We start from the raw sequence: 12,022 nt of genomic DNA on the forward strand, positions 1-12,022 counted from the left end.
GCAGTATCTTCAATCATGTTATGTAGCGGTGCATGTTTACTACAGTGAATGAGGTGATTGCGTGCACAGCGTCCACACACTGCACAGGGTAAAGACATTGCTTGAATATTGTACATACATACATACATACATAGCTAGTGGATCTAAGGGCTAGTGGATCTGAGGCATATATATACATACATACGTATACGTACGTACGTATACATACGTACTGTACGTATGTATACATACATACATACGTACATATGTATGTACGTATGTATATATACATACATATATATGTATGTATATATACACATATGTACGTACGTACGTACGTATACATACGTACTGTACGTATGTATACATACATACATACGTACATATGTATGTACGTATGTATATATACATACATATATATGTATGTATATATACACATATGTACGTACGTACGTACGTATACATACGTACTGTACGTATGTATACGTACAGTACGTATGTATACGTACATACATACACACAATAATTCAAAGCAATGTCTCAGCGTAGTCCGTTATAACTGTTAATACAAGCTCAGTATAGTCAACCCAATGTCAGGGAACTCCAGTGTGAGAACTAGTGCCTTTTATGTTTTTATGTTTGTAGTCATTTAACTTCTATCCATCCATTCATGACTTGGTTCACTTTGTGGCTGGGCTTTATGTGGGGTTATATCATGTTTTGGGGCTGGAGTACCTGTCCCCTGATAGGTTTAGCAAGTTTCTCCAAGAGTTTCTCCATGAGTAGCACTTCTAGCTCTTCTAGCTTCTAGCACATCTGTGGCTGTGCAGGCTGCCAGTTTTTTGGTTGCTCATTTTACTCCACTGGCCATGAGTGTGTAAATACCCCCACTAGTTATCTTGGGCTGCAGTTAACTCCAGAGAAAGGGGTGGGTCTCCCATGACAAGATGAAAAACAATTATCTGGGATACATAAATTTCACAATGCATGCATATATCTCTATCAATTAAATCTGACCTGAGGTCTGCCATTTTTCAAAGATTCTCTGAAACATTTTTGTAAATGAATGAAATGAGTTCTTCAGGTCACTCAGCAGTCCCACAGTGACAAATGAAACTTCTGTAGATGAAAAAACTGCCAGACACATCCTGCAAAATGTTTAACAAATACAAGATCGCTATATAAATGATTACATTAAAAGCAGATATTAAGTATTGTTGCTCACCTATGTTTCTGATAATGTTACTGTTAAAACAATCGTAACCTATGAGCTCTCAGGGGTGAAATTTGGCTTTGAGGGTCAGGAGCAGAAAAAGCTTTTAAGGACCTTTTGATTTCCAATCCAGTTCTGCTTTAAAGCATAAAAGATGAAGCAACAGTGCTTCTCTGTGCTCCTCTGAAATCTGTGTTAAACAACAACAAACATAAATTAGTAGCAAAAACACAGTGTAGAAGGTAAGAAGAGGTTTTACACCACCATCAGCCATAATGCTAAATTTGCATCTTCAATCTGTTTTCAACAGTCCCACACTCAGTGCAGCCTGACTGCAATCCTGATTATAAATGTGCAGCACACACAGACAGAGAGGTACGGTTTAATGTTTATTGTTAACCTAAGTTACTGATCATTTACAGTATTACAGAGTCTTTGCATGATGTAAAGGTTACTTTACGTTTATAGCTGAGTCTCAGACGTGACAGGTGTGACAGCAGGAAAGAGGATCAATAAACCTGCATCAACCTGCATTAAACGAGCAGGATTAAAGGAGCCAGACTTTGTTCACACAGGTAGGATTGTATTTTACACTGACCCTGGGTCTGCATGAGTACCATACAGTTTAAGTGAAGCACTGGAACTAGTACATATTTATTATAGATGCACTGAAGCTAATCGGGATATTTACTGTGAATCTAGCCAACAGAACTGCCGAATACTCTTAATGTGTCATGCAGAGTGTGAGAGGGATTCCCTAAGACGTATGTGTATTTGGCCAACATCCTCCGAGAAAAAACCCACCACAGAGTGAGCACTCCTGACAAGCTGGTTCGGTGTTTTGCTGTCCGTGGTAGAGGACCTGAGCTTAAATGGAGGGAATTGAGATGGAGTTTTATGTACTGGCTCTGACGTCTTTAATAAACCAAAGAAAGAGATGGCAAACAACTTACCTCCAACAGCTTAAGCTCCATCTGCTCTAATGACCAGCAGCTTGCCTGGTTCGTGTCAGTGTGGTACACCTGGATGTGAGTCAGGGATTAGAGCTGGGCTCAGGTTTTATGATATTCTGTGCTTCTGGTCTTACCCCTGTCTGGGAATCCAGTTCTTAATGAACTATATATTTAAAAAGTATGCATGAGAGATTAGAGAGGAATAATAATCACAATAATAATGATCCTTGATGCTTGATCAAGAGGCAACTATTGTCTGCTCTCACTACTGTAATGGTTTTGCTTTAGTTATAAAGTTTACATACAATATACAGTGGGAGAAATAATTCTTTGGTCCCCTGATGAATTTATAAATTTGCTCACATACAAAAAAATGAACAATTTCTTAATATTTATCATAATTTAATTTAATAGAGAAAGAATATCAACCAACTATGCAAAAAAGGCCCGCACATTACATAAAAGTCATAAATGGATTGATTGTAAACCCCCAAAAAGATTCAAACTAATTCAATCAGATCTAGTAATATACATTGTGAAATCTTTGCTTTGTTAACTTGGTTTTCATTTGTGATTTGAAGCTACATGAATAGCCCCCTTCCCCTTTTATATTTTTAATTATTTTCTATGCAGCATTACTCAGAGACTGAAAACCTTTTAAAAGAAAACACAAAGATTTTGAAAGACGGTTGTTTAAACATCCAATCAAAATCTCCTGTTAAAAAATTGTTCCAAACTGAAAGTACAGGTGATGTTCAAGATGGGACTAGTGACCTCCTGAAGCTTCTAGATGGAGGGAGCAAGAAGATTACACTTGCAATCCAACTCTTACAAATAGCCTAGTCTACTTAGCTAGCACAACACACACCTTATGCTTATAATAGAAGGGAAGATGGGTGATTGTAATGTACTATAACGGTCCTGAGCCTCACACAAAAAAGCTTGCCATCCAACTCAAGATGGGACAAGGATCTAGTTTACATGGAGATATACATAATGCCACTCCTCACTCTTCTAAATATGCTTTCCAAAACCTAGTCTTTTAATGTCGTAGTCCCACAGAGTTGTTTCACAAAGGGATTGACATGTTCTTTATGTCCTAAATGTATTTACACTTGGCACATGTGTTGCCAGCTTGGAATAATTAAAAAAAGATGAACAGTTTGACTGTTACTATATATTCATTGTGATTGCTTTAGAAGGGTAAAGCTAAACTTTTTTGTGTACCAAACATTTGAGTATTAAGTGAACTTACACTGCAAAATATCAGTAAACAACCTAAAAACCTATACAAGGATACTTGAAGATACATAAATATAACCTTTTCAAGATACGATGAACTCAGAGAATGTGGTTTCATAGATTTTTGTAAGTCATTGTATTGCAAACCATTTAAATCTAATTTTTTTCCTACAACTATTGCTAAAATGTCCTGTGGCCTGACATTGAAGGTCTCAGGTAAACAGAGCTTTTGCATGCAAACCTTGCCAGTGGGTGCGGCTAAAAACACCACCTGACAAGTTTGTCTCTGGTTAATCTGATGAGCTTAAAGTCTTAAATGGAAATGCCCGAGTGTGTACGTGTGAACAGGCCTGTGTGTTTTTATTGATGCACTTAACACAGCCATCTGTGCAAGCTGGCTAAGGGAGAGAGAGGGCAGAACCAATCCGTATTCCCAAACGGTCTTATGCATACCACGTTAGTAGCCACCTCATCAACAGGTTATAGGTATCTTTGCTGCACTGTTTGAGCATAAATTTGGAGAGAATGCCTGAAATGACTGAGGAACTAGAAGTTATCTAGCACATACTGGACAGACAACAAAAGTCGAAGCTGAAGGACTCCAGATAACTTTGCCTTCAAGACCGCCAGACTCCTGGATTTACAATTTTATTTCCTGGCCTGACTTGTTTTTCCTTGAATCCTTAAATCACTTTGAATGCAACAATGGGCTGTTCTCCATCTAAAGGAAAGTTATTTTCAAAGCCAGAAGGATCTCCAAAAGCTTCTCTGGGTGAAGTACCACAGGATGTTAATAATTGTAGACCTGTAGAAGTTGAGAATACATGTTTGAAAACCGAAGTGACCGAAAATGAACTTCCACTTCCGAATGAAGGATTTCATAGCGAAGAGACTGAATTATTTCCATTGGTCTCTGATGCAAAGACTGTACCAAATCTGCAGGACACTGATGAAACAGAAGTAAACACGATGCCCCAAGAAATAATCACCGATGTGGAACAAACCAAAGGAATTAAAAAGACAGCAAAGCAAAAAAGAAGTAAAGGCAAGAAAAGGTCTTTTGAGAATCACAGGAAGTTCTGTCATGTACAGACAAAGGTGGACTTCCCACCTCACATGCTGAGAGCTCACCAGGCAGCCTATAACTTTCTGAACCCAAACATTTCCAAATATGAAACTCTTTTGGGTCTACTAGATCAGGCTGCCCAGACACAGCTGTCCCTCCAGCCCATGATGTCTGCTTTAGTATTGCGCTTTGAGGAGATCAACCAAGCACTAGAGGATATGGCTGATGAGGGGGAGCTGATGTTGAAGGAGCATGGTGAATACATGACCTTACCTTCTGGGATGATTTGCTCAGCTAACCCTAGAATGAATACAACATGTCAAACCGATCCACCTCCAGATCTTTTACAGCAACTACTCCAACAGTCAACTGAAAAGATGAAGTTAGTGGGAGGATCAGTCCAGGCACTAGGTGACACTACACTTGAGGAGGCAGTGGAATATTTTTCTTCTGTCTATAAACTGCTAAATAAGAAGCTGCAGACGAAGCAGACGGCAGAGAAGAGGCTTTTTCAAGTGATCGCACAAGTAGAAAGGGCAGCCATGAGGAAGTTCAACTCAGAAGATTCAACACTGCATAGTGAGGATAGTGGTATCGGAGGAGAAAATGAGAGTCTGACGGGTTCTGAAAGGCATCGCCGGCATCGTGGAAGTGCTGGATCTGAAAGTTGGGGGTCTGGAGTCAACATTCGGAGTACATTTGATAGTCTCCCCAGTAATTCGACCAACCTTGGAGACCATAATGAAGATGAGGATGAGGATGAGGATGATTATGATGACGATGATAAAGAGAATGAAGAGGAGGAAAGTGATACACGAGGAAGGAAGAGGTCAAACTCTTCCCCACCTGATCCCAGTCAGGCCATTCATTATATGTTCACAAATTACAATCGAGATCAGCAGGCAACAGTCAAACAACCGCTGATTGATCCTGTTATTGCAAAGCCTGAACACCTTTCATTAACTACGTGTGGAATGACAGAATTACAAAACAGCCAGTGGGTCTTGGATGATAGAATAAAAATGATGGCTGAAATACAAGGAAACAAGGAATTACCAAGACCTCATTGCAAGCTGGATAGAGCTGAAGTAAGACGGCATTCATTAAATGGATTGTCAGGTTCACACAAAGGCGTTGTGAGACCAAATAAGACAAATTGTTCTGTAACAATCTTAGCAAACCAACCACCAAAACGCCACTCTGTCAGAAGGTTAATTCATACCTTTAGCAAAGTAGCTGATGGGAGACCTGAGCAGAGTCTCACTAATATTCCACCTCATAACAGGATGCCCAGGAAAAGTGGCTTACTTCAGTTATCTGACGCAGTAAATGACAAGGAAAGTTCAGTCAACAGTGGCAACAACAACAACAGCTGGCCTGATAGCAAGGACGAGCTGGATATGGACAACCTACCACCGCCCCCCCCAGAAGTTCTGATGGACAATTCCTTTCAGAGTACTCAGGTCCTAGCAGGAACTGAAGTGGGTTTGCAGAAACCTTTTAGTTCTCAAGTGATAAACCCCAAGATTGGAATCTTCCATCGCCTGAAGGCATCTATCCACAATGTAGAAGTGTTACCAAACCGAGCATGTATGAGGCCAAGGTCGATTGCTATCTCTCCTGCCCATCCTGTTACACAGGATGGTGTTACGGGCACTCAGGATGCAGATCAGCTGCAATCAGAAACAGATCTGAACCTGGAAATTAAGAATAATCTCTACCAAAAGGCATGTAAGATTATTCACCTGCGTGATGCAGCAGAATCTTCTGATAAGAGAAATCTTGTTGAACCAGGCATCAGGGCAACTTCTCCTCTTCAACTCACAATAGATCGGAAATATAACAGCAATGAATTTTATGAGGGTGAATTATCCTCTTGCAGTCTGACTGTGATAGCACCACCTGTATCTAGAGTCCGCCTTCCACCATCTTGTCCTAGTACATGCAAAAGATTTCCAAGTCCCCCTGTAATTAGACCTCAGTCTACATCTAGGCACTCATCTCGTCCTAGTTCTCCCAGAACAGTGACACGCTGTATAGATAACAAGACAGAAGAAATCATTCCATCTGTATCCTTTCGCGACGCACGCTCTGTTTTCTGTCAAAATGAGTTTCAAAACTTGAAGACCTGTTTGCCCCCTGAAAGGTCTGCGCTTCCCAGACAAGGGGGAGAGGTCTCCCGAGGAAGACTACTGACCAGAGCAACAGACACCTCTACTCGTCGCACCCAATCAGACCATAGGCCTAGTGGGACTCTTCATTCAGAGTTTCTAAAGGATGCCAGTTTGGCCTCTATGCAGGAGAAAAGGAGTAACCTATTGCCACAAAATACAGGTAAATATTACAAAAGATTGTTACGAGTTCAAAATTGGGGATGGAAACAAGAGAAAAAAACCACAATAACAACACTGGTCCGGTCGGGTTGAGTCAAACGATGATTTTAATGAACACACGCGTGGGAGATGGACACTGTATGCAGACAGCCTCAGATCTCAAAATGGTGGAGCATTGCTCAAACTCTTATAGCCTCTGGTGCCTCCACCTTATCATAAAAAGCCTAAACATTTACATGCTTTCTCTCACACAGCGCCTAAGCTACGACCTTGGCTCCCTGCTTATCTGCTCTTGCTGCGATGGGGCAGAAAACTCCAGCATATTCTGTTCTCTTCTAATCAGACAAATAAGACAATAACTCTCTGTGAACAGTATTTCTTATAACTCAGCAGTATAATGCATCATAAAGCAATATCCTTCATTCACAACAAGCCAGCAGTTTAATGTAATGCAAATCAGTTTAACTAATGCAATAGTTATCAGCTTCTTCTAATTCAGGAGAATAATGCAAACTAAACTACATAATAATTCACAATCTTCAATTCGGGGTATAACATGGCATAAAATAACACTACAATCCAACAAGATGAAATATGTGATTACATATTTTTAAAAATGTGCATTTCAAATTGTTTAAAAGTAGCTCACCAAATCTTTATGTCACTTCTGAGTCAATTTTGTGATCATATTAAAAAATGTAAACTACTCAACACTTAAATTACACATCATAGCCTAATGGATGAAACATTCAAACTGAAAATCTTGACTGACATACACTGTAATTTGCTGAGAACAAAATAATGTTACAGCGGTTAATTGAAACCAAAATCATCACCCCTTTGAGACCTGGGTTCAAAATCAAATCAAAAATAAAGTTAACATTTGTTGTTAAAAGTCTTCCCTTGACTTTTTTAATAGCATATATTGAAAACAAACAGATTAGTTTGACATTTGGTGACTGTTTGCTTTGAATCTACCCAGATGGTTTTTGACTCAAACAGCTGTCTTACTTTTCTCTGAATGATATCAGCATATCTGGCAATCTGAATTTCCAGATCTGATATGCAACTGATTTTTCTGTCTTTGTGTCATACTCTTGAGTCTTGATGTCTCACAATTTCTGGAAACCAGCATACTCCAGCAGTACCATACTCGGTTGCCATGAAAGGTGAACTGCAAAGCCACTGCATGTTGAAAGAGAAGCAATAGTGAAAGCAGGCAAATTCCCCACATTCTTAGCAATTATGCACCAATTGTCTACACAGTTGGTGGTGCAACTGGTTACTCTGAGTTTCTTAGTTGAAAATAATACTGCTATGAACACTTTGCTATGCACTCTTATTTAGGCACCAGTCACACATTTGCCTAGAGAACAGTGAGCAACCATGTGGCCACTAAGGAAAAGTGTATATTCCACAGCTGGTTGGTGAATGGTTGCTGCCAGGTTACTGGCAGTCACTGGCGATTAAAACTGGTTGCAAAGAGGTATGCAGTACTGCACTGAAAACCTACATGCGAGTGTTTTGATTTCTAGCAGGTTGCTGGGGTTACCTATAGCTTGCATAGAAGACATAAACTTGTCTGCAAACACACAAACTGTCACGATCTGGTACAGGGATTCAAACGCAGAGCGGTAAGGTATCTCCAAGGTGTAGTTTATTTACAGTGCCAGTGCAATATATGTACAGTGAAGGGATCCAAAACTCCGGGGGAATCACAGGGTAACTCGCTCACGTCTTCTTCGCTCACACTCACACACGTTCCCGCAGCAGGGAGGTCGCAGGTCCCGGGGGGGAGATCTGAGGCAGACGAGAAGGCAGGTCACCAACTAATCACAAATCACGAATATGAAGCACAAGAGCTGTGAGAACACTAACGTTAGGGGTACAATCATCCAGCGATGAGAGGATCTGTGTTCCAGCCTCAAATAGTGCTCCCGGTGATGATGGGTGAGTGTTGTCAGGTGTGTGTGTGGGCCAAGGGCAGGAGCCCACAGTGAGCTCCGCCCAGGCAGAGAGGGAGAGAACAGAAACAGCAATTGTAGCCTTGTGGGGCCGACCGGGCAGGCACGGAGACCATGACACAAACTACTTGCAAAGACCTAATAAAACTTTGAAAAGTGCTACACAAAGCAGAAGTAGAGAACCTTCAAAGTAAAAATTACGCCTTTTCAATCAATCAATCAATCAATCAATCAAGGCTTTATTCGCCACGTGCAGGTTGCCCTGCAGTGAATTCCCAGAAGGGAACAAGCATCGAAGGCGTTTGGAAAGGGAGGGGGGATGAGTGTGTGCATGTGTATATGTATGTGTGTGCGTGCGTGCGTGTCCAGAGTTCAGCTGAGACATTGGAACAGACTAAACACAGTCGTTATCAGGGTGTTTTTGTTCGGCTCCAGCCTTGCGACCGCAGCTGGCGCTGAAAAGGTATCCGCATGAAGTGATGGTGCTTTTAACTTTTAACTTTAGTGCTAACAGCTCAGATGAATTTCAAAGCTGTTCTAACAGTCCAACACTGGTCTCTCAATCTCCCGTTGGAGAGCCGTGAGCTTCTCCATGATGTTATCAAACTTGCGCTCTGTGATGTTGTCATTCTTGTGCTCAAAGAGCCGATTCTGAGAACTCACGACCACAGTGAGCTTCCCCAAGATGTAATCCAATTTGCGCTCAGAGATGTTATTCCGAGCGAGCCCTTCCAAGATGTAATCCAGTTTGCACTCAGAGATCTTATTCTGAGTATTCACGGCAGCCGTAAGCCTTTCCAAGATCTTGTCCGTGCTGCGCTCAATGAGCCCATTTTGAGAAACTCACGCCTCTTCCCATCGTTTCAATCCCAGCGGGCAGCCTTGTGGGGGTTTGAACAGCCGGTTCTGCTTCCTTAATTCTTCGATAAGTCAGGGTCAAGCCAGCTCCGATCAGCAAGAACCCTGTTACCATGGTTCCGAATAGGTAGATATCTTCAGCACTCAGGCTCACCCAAGCCCAAACTTCTCATTGAGAAAGGGGTGTCAATTGCATTTAGGGACCAGTTGATCCAATCCATAATTCCTCTTTTAGGTTTTAGAGAACAGACTGTGAGAGAATGTTCCAGGGAAAAGTAATACAAAAAACACGAGACTAGACAAGGACACAAGAGGCTAAGCAGGGAAGCTAAGGGAGAGGATGAGAGGAGAAAAATGCAACCGCCTTCGTCAAAAGCAAGAGCAGAGAGGTGTTGGTTGCAGTCGTAAAGAAACAAAGTCCTTCATTTCAAGAGTAAACGGTGAGTGTTTGCAGACAAATTTTATCTTCAATATAAACAGTGGGGAATTGCCCAAATCTGCTAGCAATTTTGTAAGCTATCTCACCAGCAACAGCCAGCAACCACTTGCCAACCAGTAGGGGAAGAAACATTTTCGCCCTCACAACCAGTGGATGCTAGGGCATCTCCATCCAGTATAGGCCCATGTGACTGAGGCCTTAACAAATTTTTTATTGTTTATGAGAGATGTGGAGTGTATTATCACTTAAAAGCTGGAACAATAGTTTTAGTCCCCATCTTGTAGTCCCCCTCGCATGACAAATTAACTGCAGGATATATCAAAAAGAATCAAGTCTTCTAAGTCTATGAACCCCCCCCCCCCCCCCCTAAATTAATACAACTTCAAGGAACTGAAAAGTTACATTTTTATCCTGATACAGTCTAATTAATGCCCCACTAGTCTAATTAATTTCAGGGAAAATGACTGATTCATCTTTGAAAAATCATCAGAATTTGATATCTGACAAGATAGTAGTTTTGTTAAGGAGCACCAGCCAAATGATATTTAAAATATTGTCATCGTGCACATAATCTAACTTTTAGCATTCCTGTAGTGCTCATTAAGCATTTTTATATAGATATATATATCTATAAGAATATAACAGAATATATCAAGAATATATCATTTATTGGTTAACAAGTGATTTCCATAGTAATAATTCACACATGCAACTAACTAGGAGTACTACCCCAAGATGTAGTTGAGAACTAGAAAAAGGGATTACATCAAACAACTTCATTTAAATTGTAATTTTTGATAACGTAAACTGAGTAAATGTACTTAAATACATTACAGCATTTGCTTTGTCTTAGCCTTCTTTATCCAGAACTGTGCTTGTAGTTTTACTTCTGAATAGATTAACATGGAGGATTTAGTCACTCTGGACACATGCAGTATAATCTTTTTCAAACAGTTTAAGTCTAATTCATACCTACAGCTCCTGTGCTCAGATATATGGTACCAACCTGCCTCTAGGAAAGACACCTAGCTTAATCCACATTGGATTAACCCTCCTGCCCTACTCCAGTTATGTAAACTCCCCAGCAAGCAAACCCAACATGATCTACTCATGCACTAAATTTATCCCCCATTATTTCTTGTTCTCTTGCAGGCTAGGAAGCCTTCCGATGACAGGAGATGATGACACCCTAAAGTCCAGCTGTGAATGGCCAGGGTTTCTAAAGTAAAATATGAGTCGGGAAGAGAATAATGAAAGAAGTTGTATATTAGCAGGGACTGGGGTTTTTTTTTTTTCTCTTTTCCAGTTAGACTTTTTTTTTTTAAAGACTGCAGTAATACATGTAATTAAGGATTAAAGCATTTTTCTACTTTATACTGAACCCTGAGTGATAAACCTCAAATAGTTTTAAAGATACATGTATTATATGTGTTTTGTTAAAACAACTATACTTTTAAATCCCTCACAATCAGGGAGTTGTTTTGGGGTTCAATATCAAAATAATGTAATTTACATGATCATTAAATGTACTCATTTGTTGTTGTTTTTTTAAATAAATGGATTCAATGTTGTGTTTGGGTGATTTAATGATGTTTTCTATATCTAAATAAAATAGGAGAATCAAAACCAAATTCATCTTTCAAAAAGAAATCTTAAGGGAAAGTCGAAAAGGACTGATATCCTGTTTTGCAAATAAAGAGCAATATGTCAAGATGACTTGCCTGTGTACACCAAGCTACACATACAGTTGTGGGCAGATGTTTACATTCACCCATGACGGGCATAAATGTCATGGAAATTTGGGGCTTTAAATTATATCTTTAAACTGTTCTTTTTTCAGGTTGGAATGAATGGAATTATTTTGGATCTTCTGTAATCCACACAGGGTCGAAATCATACATATAGCATGGATACATACATAAATATATGTATGCATACATGACAAGCTCAACGCCTAATAACTTCTAGTTAGTGA

General features: G+C 40.1%; 1 protein-coding gene across 1 annotated transcript; it reads left to right on the forward strand.

The window, feature by feature from the left end:
* The first annotated feature begins 3,760 nt into the window (after nt 1-3,760).
* pcare2 (photoreceptor cilium actin regulator 2) lies at nt 3,761-11,732 on the forward strand. The gene is made up of 2 exons (XM_085247281.1): nt 3,761-6,787; nt 11,200-11,732. The coding sequence occupies exons 1-2, from the start codon at nt 4,093-4,095 to the stop codon at nt 11,202-11,204; spliced, it is 2,700 nt and encodes an 899-aa protein (XP_085103407.1). The 5' UTR covers nt 3,761-4,092; the 3' UTR covers nt 11,205-11,732.
* Nucleotides 11,733-12,022: the final 290 nt, after the last annotated feature.

This window comes from Mchenga conophoros, linkage group LG15, assembly GCF_057382185.1.
Source record: "Mchenga conophoros isolate Kocher_MC1m ecotype Shallow Benthic linkage group LG15, M_conophoros_male_GT1.1, whole genome shotgun sequence".
NCBI lineage: Eukaryota > Metazoa > Chordata > Actinopteri > Cichliformes > Cichlidae > Mchenga > Mchenga conophoros.